Raw genomic sequence first — 16620 nt, 5'->3', positions numbered from 1 at the left:
GGGTTTCTCTGTGTAGCCCTGGCTGTCCTGGAACTCACTCTGTAGACCAGGCTGGCCTTGAACTCAGAAATCCGCCTGCCTCTCCCAAGTGCTGGGATAAAAGGCGTGCGCCACCACTGACCGGCTTGCTCGTCAGTTCTTATCAAGCTATGCCACTAGGGGCCGCTGTTCGCTCGCAGCCACGGCGCGCAGGCGCAGATACGAAGCGGCCCGGAACCCTGCTTCTCAACCACCTAGTCCTCCTAGAAGGCGGTCCGGGCGGGAAGCGCAGGCGCAGAACCTCGGAACCCGGTGGCTGGGTTGGCGTGCGCGGCCGGACCGAGTCCGCTGCCGTCCCTGTCCCCCGAGTCGGCGGCTCCGGCGTGACAGTGGCGGCGACATGTACGCGGTGTACAAGCAGGCGCACCCGCCCACCGGGCTGGAGTTTACCATGTACTGCAACTTCTTCAACAACAGTGAGCGCAACCTCGTGGTGGCCGGCACCTCGCAGCTCTATGTGTACCGCCTGAACCGCGACGCCGAGGTAGGCCGTGTCTCCTGGGCGGAGATGCCGAGGTAGTGCCGCAGTCACTCGGCAGGTTCCCCAGTGTTTGCTGAGGCAAACAAGGGTCTCTGGGCCCCAGAGCCAGTTCATCGCTGCCACGTTGTTTGGCCTCATCCTACTCTGCCCGGACACCTCTGCCCGCGGTCTACTGCTTGTTCTTTGGAGATTGATTTTCAGGAGATTGTTACACACTTTCCACGAGCTTAGCAGCAAAGACAAGCCAGTGAACCCTTGAGGGCGATGATTCTTTAGGAAGTCAATACTGCCACACACAGACGGCCACAAAAGACCCAGTGAAGGAGGCTGGGTGTTTCTGTACAAAACAACCAGAGCTTTTTCTGAGATTGAGCAGATTTGTTGTGGAAGAACATTTCTTCCTAAAGGAGCAAGGCTGGATGTTTCTCGGGGATAGACTATTGTCAGTAGATGTAGTAATGTGGAATGAATTCATCAGTACATTGATAACGGGGGTGTTTTGGTTGCTAGAGAGACAGCAAGCGGTTCGGGAAGCCTTATTATTATTATTATTTTCCCGAAAGGCAATTTCCGTGGCTCTTTAATCCCAGTTCACTCCTTTAATCCCAGGTGGAAGCAGACAGATTTCTGGGTGTTCCAGTTTAAACTATTTCCAAGCCATCTAGGGCTACATAGTGAACCTCTTGTCTAAAAACAAAGCTAAAAAGCCAAGAAGGCAGATGCTTTTTTAAAAAAAATTAGACTTATTCATATTCATTTGTGTTTGCTTGTATATATGTATGTACACCACATGCATTCTTGGTGTCCATGGAGGTCAGCATTATGGATGGTTGTGCCATCAAGTGGGTCCTCTGTAAGAGCAACAAGTGCTTTTGATGGCTGTGCATCACTCTCAACGTGCAGTTTACTGGGGCGGCAGAACTGGACAGGGAAATCTCCCCTTCATAGAAGATGTGTTTTAAATAGACAAGGAAGTGTGGGGAAGTATGTGGGAGTTAGGCAAAGGGGTTTCAAGAAAAGTTAAGTTTTTGTGGTAGAGGCTAAGGGAAGGAGGAAGGAAGGGAAAGAACGGGTAAGAAGTAACAGGGCAGGGGCTCCACAACACACTCTCCAAGCAGGGAGTTTTGGCAATGAAATAATCTTACCCAACTTATGTTGGAGAGAGGTCCAAAAAGATGGTCAAGAAGTGGCTGTAGCTATTGGCCTGGACCAATGCAGCTATGACAGTTCAGGATTGATAGAGATGGAGTTTGAAAGGAATTCAAGGTAATGCCAAGAATCTGTCACTGTTCTGGGCAACAGGTCTAGATTTGGTCTTAGCAGTTACTGTCGCTATTCCCTGAGGTGAAGATGGCTTTTGGCGGGTATAGAGGTGAAGTGACCAGGAGCAGACAGTCACCTAAGAGTTGGAAGAAATGTGGCTGGGAGGATAACATTTTGGAAGTGGGCCCTGTGGCTCTACTCTGAGTCTTTTTTTTTTTTTTTTTTAAAGATTTACTTATTTATTATATGTAAGTACACTGTAGCTGTCTTCAGACACTCCAGAAGAGGGCGCCAGATCTCGTTACAGATGGTTGTGAGCCACCATGTGGTTGCTGGGATTTGAACTCTGGACCTTTGGAAGAGCAGTCGGGTGCTCTTACCCACTGAGCCATCTCACCAGCCCTCTACTCTGAGTCTTAAATGACTGTGACAAAGTGGTGCAGGGACAGAGGCACTGGGGATGGTTGAGTCCTGTGGAGAATTGGTAACAGAGAATCAGATAGCTGGTTGGAAGAAGACCTGTCCAGAGAGCAGCAAAGAAATGGAGCTGTGACTGGTAGAAAGCAAGAATTTTAAAGATTTGTTTTCAATATTACTTGTTAGATTATTTTTGTGTCTATGAGTATCTGAAGTACTTGTGGTCATGTTTACAGATGGTTGTAAGCTGCCACATGGGTGCTGGGAACGGAATCTCCATCCTCTAGTGTTCTTTATTTAACCTCTGAGTCATCATTCTAGTCTCTGTTCTTTGTTTATTCTTTGAAGTGACTATTTCTTTTTTTCTTTTTTTTTTTTTTTTTTTTTTTTTTTTTTTTTGGTTTTCTGAGACAGGGTTTCTCTGTGTAGCCCTGGCTGTCCTGGAACTCACTCAGGTTGGCCTCAAATTCAGAAATCCGCCTGCCTCTGCCTCCCAAGTGCTGGGATTAAAGGTGTGCGCCACCACTGCCCGGCTTGGAGTGGAGTTTTTAAGCGGCATGTAGATGCTAGGAGTTGAACCTGGGTCCTCTGGAAGAGCAGCCAGTGCTCTAAACTTTTGAGCCATCTCTCTAGCCATCTCCAATTCGTTGTTTTTATTTTTAGCTATCAGTGTGTGTGTTTGTTTGTGAGTATGTGCACACAAATGCAAGTGTCCACAGGGGGCAGAGGCATGGTATCTCCCTGGAGCTGGAGTTATAGGCGCTTGTGAGCCACCAAATATGAGTGCTAGGAATGGTACTCAGGTAGAGAGCAAGGTTTTGGGGGTTTTGTTTGTTTTTTCAGGACAAGGTTTCTCTGTGTAGTCTGACTGTTCAGGAATTCACTTTGTAGTCCAGGCTGGCCTCAAACTCACAGAGATTTTCTTGTCTCTACCTCCCGAGTGCTGGGTTTAGCAATAGCGAGGATTTTAAAGGTGAGGGAGAAAGCATCACACTGTGCATTGGGAATTAATGGGAATGATTGCATTTTTTGATGTTTGTGGAATATTCTGAAGACAGATCCTTGAAACAAAGGATGCGGTTTCTGCTTTCTGATCCTAGAACAGTATGGCTGCTCCTTTCCCACAGACTGAAGTGGAAGTGACAGAGGTCTCTATCCAGTCACAGATGCATGACAGTCTACCTGGGATAGATAGGCATGGTCCACAAAGACACACAGTTTTGGAGAATCCAGAAGAAGCAGGCTGGTCTGTTGTCTGTATTCTTCTGCTGGGCTCTGTTTAACTATTCTGGCAGCTCGATGGCTTAAGATTAGTCAGGCATCTTCTTAGAACTTAGGTTTCTAAGAGACCAAGGCTGAAGCTCACAGGCACCATAAGAGGGAGGCCAGGAGGATATGGTGGCCTTGCTCCCTGTCCTTTAGAGCAGCCCCAGTGCATTTAAAGGGAGATGAGTCCTTTCCTGTGGCTTGTGCCTTTTCCTGTGAATCTATTAGAAAATGCAGCCATGTGTAGTGGGGACACAGGCCTGGCACCTGGAGTTGGCAGCAAAGCTCAGGGCCCCTTTTCTGACTTATTGTTATTGTTTTTGGGGGTAGTCTTGCCACGTAACTCAGACTGGACTGGAACTTAGAATCCTCCTGTCTTGACCTCCTGAGTAGTTTGGACCACAGGTATGTGGTATCATGCCTGTTACCACTTGGCTCTCATATGTCTTGTGTTATATATGATGGACCTTGAGCCACTTGGTCTCAGGTATAAGCCTATGGGTACACAGCTAAGCAAGTTGAGAGAGTATAGAGACTGTATGTAGCATTGAGGTAGGCTTCTGGGAAAGCTGGGAAAACTGTGGCTTCCCAGTGATGAGCCCTGTGGATAGGATATGTGAATGTGAGTTGGCCCAGGATCACTGATGGCAGTGACCAGCCTTGGGTGGACTTACTGCACTTCAGATGGCTGTGTCCATGGGTGAGACAGAGCCACCTGCTGTGTGGCTTCTTACTGCTTTCTTTTCCATTCCAGGCTCTGACCAAGAATGATGGGAGCACAGGTGAGTATGCAAATGATGGGGTAGGGACAGATGGCCTGGGGACAGGACCCAGCCCTGACTTTCTGATCCCTACTCTAGAGGGGAAGGCCCACCGAGAAAAACTAGAGCTGGTAGCCTCCTTCTCTTTTTTTGGCAATGTCATGTCCATGGCCAGTGTGCAGCTTGCAGGCGCCAAACGTGATGCCTTGCTTCTCAGTTTCAAAGACGCTAAGGTAAGCGGCGTGAGTCTGGTGGGAGGTCCTGGGCACAGTAGTGTTACACTGTCAGTGTGTTCAAGGTTGGTATTGAATGGGCCATGCTTCTGACCTCCTGCCTCCAGCTGTCTGTGGTGGAGTATGACCCAGGCACTCATGACCTGAAGACCCTGTCTCTACACTACTTTGAGGAGCCTGAACTTCGGGTAAGCCAGCAGTGCCCCAGGCTAAGCCTAGCAAGCCCCTCTTCCATTTCCCTTTTAGTGCCCTCGTGCTTCCCTCTGATCCTCTGTAGCCCAACTGATGTCCCTCTGCCACCAGGATGGGTTTGTGCAGAACGTGCATACGCCTCGTGTGCGGGTGGACCCTGACGGGCGCTGTGCAGCAATGCTCATCTACGGCACGAGGCTGGTAGTTCTGCCTTTCCGCAGAGAGAGCCTGGCTGAGGAACATGAGGGGCTCATGGGCGAAGGGTGAGTACTAAGCTGGGCTGGCTGTGGTTTAGAGGATCCAAGAGCCATGAGTTTTTTGCCCCATCACCTCCTTCTGCTGACATCTTTGATCTGTAGGCAGAGGTCCAGCTTCTTGCCCAGCTACATCATTGATGTCCGGGCTCTGGATGAGAAACTACTCAACATCATTGACCTGCAGTTCCTGCACGGCTACTATGAGCCCACCCTGCTTATCCTGTTTGAGCCCAACCAGACCTGGCCAGGGTGAGGCTGTGGGGCCCTCTGCTGTGGGCCCCCAAGTGTCTTGCCTAGTTGGGTTGGGGGGGGTAGGGATGACTGGGTCACTGGCCTTGGGAGCAATGTGACTGCCTCTGGGTGACCTACCTGCTGCTCTAGGCGGGTGGCTGTGAGGCAGGACACGTGCTCCATTGTGGCTATCTCGCTGAACATCACACAGAAAGTCCATCCAGTCATCTGGTCCCTCACCAGCTTGCCTTTTGACTGTACCCAGGCCCTGGCTGTGCCCAAGCCCATAGGTGAGGGTATGGCTGTGTTGATTGGCAGTGGGGGTAGGGGGCAGCAATGAGCTGCTTACAGTGGTATCTACCTCCAGGTGGGGTAGTGATCTTCGCTGTCAACTCACTGTTGTACCTGAACCAGAGTGTTCCCCCATATGGTGTGGCTCTCAATAGTCTCACCACGGGCACCACCGCTTTTCCATTGCGTAAGTGGAGTGCACTTTGGTCAAAGTGGGATGTGCCTGGTGCCGGGCAGGATGTGGTAAAGGCCAGGCATTCAGTTTACATGATCATGTTCCCCATAGGTACCCAAGAGGGTGTACGGATCACACTAGACTGCGCACAGGCGGCCTTCATCTCTTATGACAAGATGGTCATCTCCCTCAAGGGTGGTGAGATGTGAGTCCACAGCCCATGAGCCCTGAGCTCTGGGAAAGGCACACACTCTGCCTTCTCAGTACCTCTGTGGGTGCTGTGAGCGCCTGTACCCACTCAGTGCCCTTACCCCTACCCACAGTTATGTGCTGACCCTCATCACTGACGGCATGCGAAGCGTCCGAGCGTTTCACTTTGACAAGGCAGCTGCTAGTGTCCTTACCACCAGTGTGAGTAGGGAGAGGGGTGGGAGTGTTCTGGGTCCAGTTCTGGTTGTACCCTTATTCACACCTCTTCCTCAGATGGTCACAATGGAGCCTGGATACCTGTTCCTAGGCTCTCGCCTGGGCAATTCCCTCCTCCTCAAGTACACGGAGAAGCTGCAGGAGCCCCCAGCCAGCTCTGTCCGTGAGGCTGCTGACAAGGTAAGTGCCCACAATGTGGGTCCCTGGGCCTGTCCTGCCATGACCCCCATGTGTAAGACAGCCTCAGGGCTGACTGCTTACTCATTTCTCCTGCCTCACAGGAAGAGCCACCCTCAAAGAAGAAGCGAGTGGAACCTGCAGTGGGCTGGACAGGTGAGAGGCTGGACTAGAACGAGCAGGGGAGGCTAGCGTCCATAGTTGGACTCAGTTGGACTCTGTCTGCTACAGGAGGCAAGACGGTGCCACAGGACGAGGTGGATGAAATTGAAGTTTATGGCAGTGAGGCCCAGTCAGGCACACAGCTGGCTACTTACTCTTTTGAGGTGAGACTGAGGAAGGCAGTGGGTATCCACCGCCTTCACCCTACCTGACCATTGCTGTGCCCACAGGTATGTGACAGCATGCTCAACATTGGACCCTGTGCCAACGCTGCTGTGGGCGAGCCTGCCTTCCTCTCTGAAGAGGTACCCAAGGGGCTGGGACTGTAGGTGTGGAGCCTAGAGGGTGGCTGGGAAGCTAGTTCCTCACCCCGCTCTGTAGTTCCAGAATAGCCCTGAGCCAGATCTGGAGATTGTGGTTTGTTCCGGCTACGGGAAGAATGGGGCCCTGTCGGTGTTGCAGGTATGTGTGGGCAGGGCTAGCAGATTCTGGTGGGACTGACTGAGCTGAGCCTCACTCCCACCTCACCTCCTTTCCAGAAGAGTATCCGGCCCCAGGTGGTGACAACCTTTGAACTTCCTGGCTGCTATGATATGTGGACAGTCATTGCTCCTGTGCGGAAAGAGGAGGTAGATGAAGGGGGCTGAGGAGGAAACCCAGAAGGGGCAAAGAATTATACATTTAGCTTCTGGGGACACTGGGGTGCAGGTGGTTACAGTCACACACTGCCCTGGCCAGACCGTGGCCCCTGCCCTGATCTCTTTCCCCCTATCAGGAAGAAACCCCCAAAGCAGAGAGCACAGAGCAGGAGCCCAGTGCCCCGAAAGCAGAGGAGGATGGGCGAAGACATGGCTTCCTTATTCTTAGTCGGGAAGACTCAACCATGGTAAAAAAGTAGAATCTGGGAATGGGAACAGGGTCCCACAGGAAAGGATACCACTCACCTCTGTCCCCATAGATCCTACAGACTGGCCAGGAGATCATGGAGCTGGACACCAGTGGTTTTGCCACACAGGGTCCTACTGTCTTTGCTGGAAACATTGGGGACAATCGTTACATTGTTCAAGTCTCGCCACTGGGCATTCGGCTGTTGGAAGGCGGTAGGTAGGCAGGTGTGTGGGGGAGTGGGGGGCTCTTAAGGAAGGCAGTCTGTGCCTGCACCTGACCTAACCACCTTGTCCACAGTGAATCAATTGCACTTCATCCCTGTGGACCTGGGCGCCCCCATCGTGCAGTGTGCCGTGGCTGATCCCTATGTGGTTATCATGAGTGCTGAGGGACATGTTACCATGTTCCTACTCAAGAGCGATTCCTATGGTGGCCGTCATCACCGCCTGGCACTACACAAGCCTCCACTGCATCATGTAGGCCCCCTACCCTTGATGTCCCTGTCTTCCCACCGCCTGCCCCCTCCCCCTGCCTTCATCTGACCCCAATCCTTCTTCCTACAGCAGTCTAAGGTGATTGCTCTCTGCCTGTACCGCGATGTCAGTGGCATGTTCACCACTGAGAGCCGCCTGGGTGGGGCCCGTGATGAACTGGGTGGCCGAAGTGGCTCCGAGGCAGAAGGCCTGGGCTCAGAAACGAGGTAGGTGGGGACTGGTGTGTGAGGGCCAGGGTCCCCATGGCAGGCTACGATGTCGCTTATCTGTGGGTCTCAGCCCCACAGTGGACGATGAGGAAGAGATGCTCTATGGGGACTCCAGCTCCCTCTTCAGTCCCAGCAAAGAGGAGGCCCGTAGGAGCAGCCAGCCACCGGCTGATCGTGACCCTGCGCCCTTCAAGGCGGACCCCACTCACTGGTGCCTGCTGGTGCGGGAGAATGGCACCATGGAGGTAGGCACATCGCACGCTGCCGACAGCACTATTGCACAGGGCCTGTGCTTCCACTCCTGACCATTGCCTCTCTGCAGATCTACCAGCTCCCAGACTGGCGGCTGGTGTTCCTAGTTAAGAACTTTCCCGTGGGGCAGCGGGTTCTGGTGGACAGTTCATTTGGACAGCCCACTACACAAGGTGAAGTCCGAAAGGAAGAAGCCACACGCCAGGGGGAGCTGCCTTTGGTTAAGGAGGTGTTGTTGGTTGCTCTGGGAAGCCGGCAGAGCAGGCCCTACCTGCTGGTAAGTACCTTCCTGCCTCCTGCCTCCCTCCCAGGGCCTTGCCCTCACCCCTCCCATCCCCTACATATATCCACCTTAACCAATCCTACTTGGATCCCCCAGGTACATGTGGACCAGGAGTTGCTTATCTATGAAGCCTTTCCCCATGATTCTCAGCTTGGCCAGGGAAATCTTAAAGTCCGCTTCAAGAAGGTGCCAGTGGCTATACCCTACTTAGACATGGGGTAGAAGGCTAGGCCAGCGCTGTATGGAAGACCTAGCACTCACCGTCACCTCCAACAGGTCCCTCACAATATCAACTTCCGTGAAAAGAAGCCAAAGCCATCCAAGAAGAAGGCAGAAGGTTGCAGCACTGAGGAGGGATCTGGAGTCCGGGGCCGCGTGGCACGTTTCCGCTACTTTGAGGATATTTATGGCTATTCGGGGGTACGCAGGTGGCTTGGTAAGGGCCTGGATTTGGGGATGGGGTCTATTCAAAGTGCACTCAAAAGTGCCTGTCTCCAGGTTTTCATCTGTGGACCCTCACCTCACTGGCTCCTGGTGACTGGCCGCGGAGCTCTGCGTCTGCACCCCATGGGCATTGATGGCCCCATTGACTCCTTTGCTCCATTCCACAATGTGAACTGCCCCCGTGGTTTCCTGTACTTCAACAGACAGGTAGCGAGGCTTAATCTAGTTCCCTCCAATGCCACTGATACTGCCCTAGGCCAGAGCAGCTATGGAAGCAGAGGGCCAGGATAGTGGAGACTGGTGGGGTCAAGGAGTCCAACTCTGGGTTCATCCTGGGAAAATTGAGAATGAGAGCCTTGGGGTGTAGAGGGCTGGCTGGTGGGGCCACTGTCACTTGGGGTACACCCTGAATTCCTTGCTCTGGTGTAGCCTCAGCCTTTGTTCCAGAGTCAGGCTGCACTGGCGTTACCTTTGTTCTGCCTCTAAGCTTCTGAATGGCTTGTGGCAGGCACATGCCTGAGTCTTTAACCATCTGTGCCATCCAGATGGCTGCAGTGATTAAGACCCTGAGGGGGTGCCGGGCGTGGTGGCGCACGCCTTTAATCCCAGCACTCGGGAGGCAGAGGCAGGCGGATTTCTGAGTTCGAGGCCAGCCTGGTCTACAAAGTGAGCTNAAAAAAAGACCCTGAGGGGGCGGTGCTTTCCAGGGGCTAATGACACAGAACTGTTGGTAAGTGATGGCTTGGGTCACTGACATTGGCTCATTACCTATTTATCACTGGACTTCCTGGGGTCCTCCTTGCTGGCTGCCTCCAAATGTCTTCTGGCCTTGGCCTTCCCATGCCCTGTGCTGTTGCACCCCAACATGAAGTGAGCCTGGGCAGTCAAAGCTACTAAAGCTTTACCCTCTCCAGGCAACTGTCCAATATAGCAGACCTGATGTCCCATTGCCACAGAGCTAGAGAACATTTTGGGAGGCCTAAGTTCATCGCTAACCTGACTCTGCTGCTCACTGCACCTTAGGGGGAGCTGAGGATCAGCGTCCTGCCTGCCTACCTGTCCTACGATGCCCCATGGCCTGTCAGGAAGATCCCACTCCGATGCACAGCCCACTATGTGGCCTACCATGTGGAATCCAAGGTTTGTCCTTTTCCTACGTCCCCCAGGCACCTTCTGAGCCTGGCCTCTGGAATGTGACCCCTCTAACACCACAGGTCTATGCTGTGGCCACCAGCACCAACACACCTTGCACTAGGATTCCACGCATGACTGGCGAGGAAAAAGAATTCGAGGCCATTGAGAGAGGTATGTGACACTTGAGGTAGAGTGGGGCAGAGCTTGGCAGTACGCTGTGTACAAGGTGACTCACTGTCCTTGTCCCTACAGACGACAGATACATCCACCCCCAGCAAGAAGCCTTCTCCATCCAGCTCATCTCCCCGGTCAGCTGGGAGGCCATTCCCAATGCCAGGTAAGGGTGGATCTAGCAGGGGCTGCCGTTTGCTTGGAGGTGGGAAGTGCTGACACAGCCTGGCTTCGTGCAGGATCGAGCTAGAGGAATGGGAGCATGTCACGTGCATGAAGACAGTGTCACTGCGCAGTGAGGAGACCGTGTCAGGCCTAAAGGGCTATGTGGCTGCTGGGACCTGCCTCATGCAGGGGGAGGAGGTCACGTGCCGTGGGCGGGTAAGGGCCTTTGGGTGGGGGGTGGGGGGGCAGGTTAGCCCCGAGTAGGCCATTTGCCATCTCCATACATCCCCTTGCCCTTCCAGATCCTGATCATGGATGTGATTGAAGTGGTGCCTGAGCCTGGGCAGCCTCTGACCAAAAACAAGTTCAAGGTCCTGTATGAGAAGGAGCAGAAAGGGCCCGTGACTGCACTGTGCCACTGTAATGGCCACCTGGTGTCGGCCATTGGCCAAAAAGTGTGTGACCTCTCCCCTCCCCTCCCCTCCCCCAGTGGCTGGTCTGCCTGCAGCAGCGCTCTGCTCACTGCCTCCTGCCCTCCAGATCTTCCTGTGGAGCCTGCGGGCTAGCGAGCTGACCGGCATGGCCTTCATCGACACCCAGCTGTACATCCACCAGATGATCAGTGTCAAGAACTTCATCCTGGCAGCAGACGTCATGAAGAGCATCTCACTGCTGCGTTACCAAGAGGAGAGCAAGACGCTGAGCCTGGTGTCCCGGGTACTCACAGGGCCAGGTGTGCTGGTGGGCGCCGGTGCACGGCCTGCCCTGACACTGTCCTTCCCTTTCCCAGGATGCCAAGCCTTTGGAGGTATACAGTGTGGACTTCATGGTGGACAATGCCCAACTGGGCTTCTTGGGTGAGTATGTGGGTCCTTAGGTTACACTAGTGAGGTACAGCTACCTGAGGCTAACTCTGGGTCTCTGTTCATCAGTGTCTGACCGAGACCGCAATCTTATGGTGTATATGTATCTGCCAGAAGGTGAGTGGTTCCTCTCTAACCTCTTCCTGGGCTGGGTACCAAGCAGTGGGTTGGTCATGACCTGAGTTCCTGTGTCCAGCCAAAGAGAGTTTTGGGGGCATGCGACTGCTACGCAGAGCAGATTTCCATGTGGGTGCCCACGTGAATACGTTCTGGAGGACCCCGTGCCGAGGTGCTGCCGAGGGCCCCAGCAAGAAGTCAGTCGTGTGGGAAAACAAGCATATCACGTGGTTTGGTGAGTGCCGGGGCAGGAGTGTTCAGGGATGGGAGGGTCAGCCTGGCTCACACAGCATCTCCTCAGCAACCCTTGACGGTGGCATTGGGCTCCTGCTGCCCATGCAAGAAAAGACATACCGACGCTTGCTGATGCTGCAGAATGCACTGACGACCATGCTACCCCACCACGCTGGCCTCAACCCCCGCGCCTTCCGGTGAGTGTGCCCCTTCCCCGGTCTTGCCCTGTACTCCACATGTGCCCTGACCTATTATGTCTACCACCCCAGAATGTTGCACGTAGACCGGCGCATCCTGCAGAATGCTGTGCGCAACGTCCTTGATGGGGAACTGCTAAACCGCTACCTATACCTCAGCACCATGGAGCGCAGTGAGCTGGCCAAGAAGATAGGTACCACACCCGACATTGTGAGTAACACCCCTCGCCCTCGCCCTCGCCCATCGGCCTCACCACCCTTCCTGTCTACACCTTTACCTCCATCACCCACAGATCCTGGATGACTTGCTGGAGACAGATCGGGTCACGGCTCACTTCTAACTCTAGGATGCTGCCCTGGTGTTGTACTTCCCTCTACCCGTTTTGTATAAAACACAAAGAAAACGATTTCTTTCAGACGAGTGTGTGGTCATTGTGTTTAAGAGCCCCATAGTGTATCCCCCATTGCAGGCCCCAGGTTGTAGATATCTACACTGGAGCCTGTGCGGTATGGCCATGCAGGATGGAAAATCTGCTCGCCCGCAGCCTTGCAGTCATTCTGGCTCAGGGAACTACATCTCCAGGTACTGATAGACCTCCTCGGCCTCAGCTTTGGGGGCAAAGCCCAGGCGGACCAGAACACGCAGCATGAGGGCAGTGAGCCGCATGGCTAGGATCTCCAGCCTGGAGGGCAGGTGGAAGGGTCATCAATCAGTTGATGGGGAGCAGACCCAGGCCAGCCACCCATCCAGCCCCCTCGATCACTCACCTCAGGGCCATCTCAAACTTTAATGCCTCCCAGAGGACCTTGATGTGGCGCAGGAGGCTGCTGCCGTAAATGCCTTGGTACGCTGCACCCACCAGGCGGCTCCAACCCCAGACAGCACTGCATCAGACACACACATCAGCCCGCTAGCCTGCTGAAGCACCTCCTGCCTTCCCCTTGGGTCACCAACCTCTTGGCCATGAGGAAGTAGCGGTCGACAGGGGTGCCCAGGTTCGAGTTGATGGCACGCACTGTGTTGATGTTTCGTAGCACTAGCAACATAGGCCGTGGCAATGCCTTGAGCACTTCCATTATGCCGTCAAAGTGTTCACGGGCCATGTCCTGCATGTAGGCCGCCTCCTCCCGGCTGATCAGGTGGGAACCCCACAGTTGGCCCAGGCGCACCGGTCGCTGCATGAGCACCTCAGAGAAGAGCATGTAGTCTGTGGGAAAGGCAGGGGGGGCTCCTGGGTTGCTGCCCACTGGCAGGCTTCTGCCTGTCCACCCTGGCAAACACCTACCTTGGACCCCAAGTGCAGCTGCATGTTTCTTCATTGCAGCATTGTCCCTCAAGATGATGGCCCGCCACAGCTGGCACAGGGAGGATCGGTCCCTGCAGGAAGGCCTTGCTATAAGCTCCAAGCTCTAAGCTTCAGGAAGAGGGGCCCAAATGAGGCCCGCTCCCCTCATGCCCAGCCCCGGCTTACTTCTCGTCCAGGAACTGGTAGAGCCCGTGGTCCAGGAGCACCAGCTCTGCCTTTCCATCTGGACCTTTCCGCACCAGAACTAGGGACACAGCAAGTCAGCTCCAGCCACCCCTCTGGGACCCCACCCTGGGGGCTTTCCTACCATTGCCGGGGTGGGGGTCAGAGTGAATGAAGCCAGTGTGAAAGATCTGTTCAGCAAAGGTCTGGATCAGCTTCTTCGCTACCTGGGAAGATGATGGCAAGTGTGTGTCAGGAACCATCGCCCGCCCGGCGATGTCCTGCCCCACTGTCCTGCCCCAGCACGTGGTACTCACATCCTGCACTGCCAGCCCCCGACTCTTGATGCCCTCCATGTCATTCACCTTACAGCCATCACAGAAGTCAGCTGTCAGCACCCGCTGGGAGAGAGTGAGGCTGAGTGAGCTCAGCAGGGAGTGTGCTGCCCTACCCTCAGGGAAAGCTCTACCCAGCCCACCTTGCTGGACCTGTCCCAGTGCACCCGAGGGATAACAACATAGTGGAAGTGCTTTAGCTCCTGAGCACAGCGCTCAGCATTTCGGCCCTCATTCTCGAAGTCCAGCTCCTGGACCAGGGTCCCCTTCAGGTCCTAGAGGTTATATATGGGCAGACGATCGGTCAGGTCCAGGCATTTACCACTAGCTGCCAATCCCCCGCCGCCCACCCGCCCGCCATGGGTGGCGCCTACCTGTAGGACCCAGCTGAAGCCGAAGCTGGGGTGCATGAGCTCCACGAGCCGCAGCAGGAGCTCCAGGGTCTGCACGTCTCCGTCAAAGCGGTCTCGTAGGTCAATGTACTGTACCTGCAGTAGGCCAGGGGACACTGAAACCCAGGGTCACTACTGACCCAGGATCCATCTAATGTGCAGCACCATAGATACCTTTACAGCTACATCAGTGCCATCGTGTAGCTTGGCACGGTGCACCTGAGCCAGGCTTGCAGCAGCCATCGGCTCATAGTCAAACTCCTGGAAGAGTTCATTAGGGAGTGCTTGGAAGTCTTCAAGGAACAACTCATCCACCTGGCAAGAATGTGTGCTAGGCGTCATTGCAGGACTGCTGAGGTAGCCCCGCTTCCCCCTTTCCTCCTTCCCATCAGCTGGGCTCACCTCCCGGAAGCCCCGAGTAAGGGCCTTGTCCTCCAGCACACGCAGCGTCTGGATGTACTCTGTCGGCAGCAGGTGGTTGAAGGAGCACAGCCCTTGGCCCAGTTTCACATAGAGGCCCCCGTTGCGGATGGCTCCAGCCACCAGTGCGTCAGCCGCACGCTGGTGACAGGCAGACATGATCTCCACATACTTCGGGCTGTTCTGACCACAGGCATAGAGGAGAGGCTGGGGATGGGTGGCCAGCCACTCCATCGTCCTCCCAGAACCCAGCACCTCCAGTGTTGCTCTCATCCCACCATGTGCTCAGGATATGAGAACAAACCTCTTCCACTCCTCGAAGGACAACGTTTGTGCACCACCAGTAGTCCGTGGAGATGAACAAACCAATCTTCACAGACCTGCAGGCAGAAGCAACATAAACCCGGGCAGGTTGAGGCATAGGTTGGTCCTTGTGGGACCCTCTGCTCTAAGCCCAAAGTCTGGCCTCTCCCATCAGCTCCTATGTGCAAAGTGACACTGGGCTGAAGTTAACCTCTAGTAACTTGGGTCCTTGTGAGCTCAGGATACTACCCTACTACTCAGTGACAGTATCCTGAAGGTGCCCAGACTGACTGCGGAGTGCCAGAGGGGAGAGGGATGAGGACGGCGAGAGGAGGGAGCAGTGATGAGCGTGGCAGGAGCCTGGTCCCACGAAGGTCACTTGGCAAAAGGGAGAGAGAAAACTGATCTCTAGGAACCAGGGAAGGGCTGGGAAGACGGCTCAACAGGTGAGGGCCTTTGCCACCGAGCCTGGTGGCCACAATTCAATCCCGACCCCATGTGGTGGATCAGCTCCGCAGATCCGTCTTCTGACCTTCACATGTATACACCTCGGGGCGTTTTTGCACATACACGATAAATAAATAAATGTAAAAAATAAGGGAAAAGCCACAGAAGCCGGATTGCCCACTACTGAGAACTAAGAGCATCCCACTGGCATCCCATACTGTAGACTAAAATGGGCAGCCTTGACCTGCAGGAGGACTCAGGACCCCAGCTGAAGGGATCTTACAAGGTGGGAGGGCACAAAGCCAAGCTCCTGGGATAGCCTCAGTAGGGTCCCACTTCTGGCTATTCCATCACAGGAAATCCCATAACCAAAAAGGTGGCAGGTCGCACTGACCTGAGGTAAAAGGGCTCCTCCTTTCTGGGATACCTCTTCCTCCCCTAGCTATGGAAGCTAGAAAGAAGTCAACCCATACCCAGAAACTGTGAAACTCCATAAACCAGATCTTCCTACTCAGCCAGCAGTACACAGAAGGCACGCAGGACTCTATACTGCAGAATTGCTACTGACTGAGCAAAGAAGCCAAGGATGTTCTGAGCTCCCACTTGGAATATCCTTCTCTCGGCAGTGTAGACCTAAAGTTTTTTAGTACTTCGAGGTAAGGACAGTGGTGACACCCACAGCAACTGAGGGCTGGCCATGTCAGAAACACAATGGGAAGAAACAAGATGGTGACTGAGAGAGGGAGTATCTACTTGATGTCCAGCCCGTCTCTATTCTCCAGGGCTGGACATCAGCAGGTCAATATGAGATGTGTGCATTTACAACACAGTCCCAGGTCTCGACTCCATTGCAAATAGCAGCTCCGAAGCTGGGCAGAGAACGACCAGTATGAGCCTGGAGTTCAATGTCCTCTACTACTAATGCCACGAAGGGAGAAAAAAGCCCTAAAAAGGGGGTAGAGTGAAGGGTCATGGGAAGGCTCGTGGTGCAATCTGGGTGTAGACGTAAGTGATAACACTTGGAACGGACAACAACAACAACAACAGTTCTGAACAGTCTTTGCAGCAGAGCAGCACAGGTATCACACTGAATGAAACAGCTATCTTAGTCCAGACTCGTGTAAATAAACTAATCAATCTACAAATGGTAGAAAGGAAATGTCTTTATAGGAAGATGCCAAGTACTCAATGGTGAAAAGAGTGACTGAAGTGGAAAAATTGCCATCGCTACTTCACCCAGAATGTATCGCTGAGAGACATCATCACAGAGCTATTACTTTACTATTCGTAAAGTTAAATACTGAGGTGACAGAAAAGAAAGACTGAGCCGGGTGTGGTGGCGCATGCCTTTAATCCCAGCACTCGGGAGGCAGAGGCAGGCAGATTTCTGAGTTCTGAGTTCGAGGCCAGCCTGGTCTACAAAGTGAGTTCC

At 53.9% G+C, this 16620-nt stretch overlaps 2 protein-coding genes across 5 annotated transcripts in view; one reads left to right on the top strand and one right to left on the bottom strand.

Moving 5' to 3' along the window:
• The first annotated feature begins 272 nt into the window (after window positions 1–272).
• Cpsf1 (cleavage and polyadenylation specific factor 1) lies at window positions 273–12238 on the top strand. Of its 2 annotated transcripts, XM_021184347.1 has the most exons (37): window positions 273–523; window positions 4221–4248; window positions 4327–4460; window positions 4568–4648; window positions 4764–4915; window positions 5012–5158; window positions 5291–5430; window positions 5508–5618; window positions 5718–5811; window positions 5930–6017; window positions 6090–6212; window positions 6314–6365; window positions 6441–6535; window positions 6602–6676; window positions 6753–6833; window positions 6911–7000; window positions 7147–7257; window positions 7330–7471; window positions 7557–7735; window positions 7823–7959; window positions 8033–8207; window positions 8285–8491; window positions 8594–8683; window positions 8774–8917; window positions 8996–9148; window positions 9965–10081; window positions 10156–10246; window positions 10328–10412; window positions 10486–10627; window positions 10714–10866; window positions 10952–11128; window positions 11202–11268; window positions 11344–11391; window positions 11471–11626; window positions 11693–11822; window positions 11895–12033; window positions 12116–12238. In XM_021184347.1, the coding sequence occupies exons 1-37, from the start codon at window positions 380–382 to the stop codon at window positions 12161–12163; spliced, it is 4326 nt and encodes a 1441-aa protein (XP_021040006.1). In that variant the 5' UTR covers window positions 273–379; the 3' UTR covers window positions 12164–12238. The 2 variants fall into 2 exon arrangements, with proteins under 2 accessions (XP_021040006.1, XP_021040005.1); XM_021184346.2 differs by having other exon boundaries at window positions 291–523; window positions 11471–11822.
• Adck5 (aarF domain containing kinase 5) overlaps window positions 12234–16620 on the bottom strand; it is a 19831-nt gene continuing 15444 nt past the window's right edge. For all 3 annotated transcript variants that reach the window (XM_021184348.2, XM_029469766.1, XM_029469767.1), the window contains exons 5-16: window positions 14743–14818; window positions 14421–14621; window positions 14193–14333; window positions 14001–14114; window positions 13770–13901; window positions 13609–13692; window positions 13437–13518; window positions 13295–13373; window positions 13109–13200; window positions 12778–13030; window positions 12591–12707; window positions 12234–12505 (exon numbers count right to left, since the gene is read on the bottom strand). In XM_021184348.2, the coding sequence (XP_021040007.2) occupies window positions 12394–12505; window positions 12591–12707; window positions 12778–13030; window positions 13109–13200; window positions 13295–13373; window positions 13437–13518; window positions 13609–13692; window positions 13770–13901; window positions 14001–14114; window positions 14193–14333; window positions 14421–14621; window positions 14743–14818 (1483 nt within the window). In that variant the 3' untranslated portion in view covers window positions 12234–12393. The remainder of the gene's footprint in view (window positions 12506–12590; window positions 12708–12777; window positions 13031–13108; window positions 13201–13294; window positions 13374–13436; window positions 13519–13608; window positions 13693–13769; window positions 13902–14000; window positions 14115–14192; window positions 14334–14420; window positions 14622–14742; window positions 14819–16620) is intronic.

The sequence above is a fragment of the Mus caroli genome, chromosome 15, assembly GCF_900094665.2.
Source record: "Mus caroli chromosome 15, CAROLI_EIJ_v1.1, whole genome shotgun sequence".
In the NCBI taxonomy this organism is placed as follows: domain Eukaryota; kingdom Metazoa; phylum Chordata; class Mammalia; order Rodentia; family Muridae; genus Mus; species Mus caroli.
This window is presented reverse-complemented; position numbering and strand designations above follow the sequence as displayed.

Excerpts from the sequence above, each read along its gene's own strand:
- Cpsf1 (XM_021184346.2), top strand. The coding sequence starts at position 380 with ATGTACGCGGTGTACAAGCAGGCGCACCCGCCCACCGGGCTGGAGTTT. Across the intron at positions 6,536-6,601 it reads TGGCTACTTACTCTTTTGAG|GTATGTGACAGCATGCTCAA; the intron begins GTGAGACTGAGG and ends CTGTGCCCACAG. Across the intron at positions 7,960-8,032 it reads GGCCTGGGCTCAGAAACGAG|CCCCACAGTGGACGATGAGG; the intron begins GTAGGTGGGGAC and ends TGTGGGTCTCAG.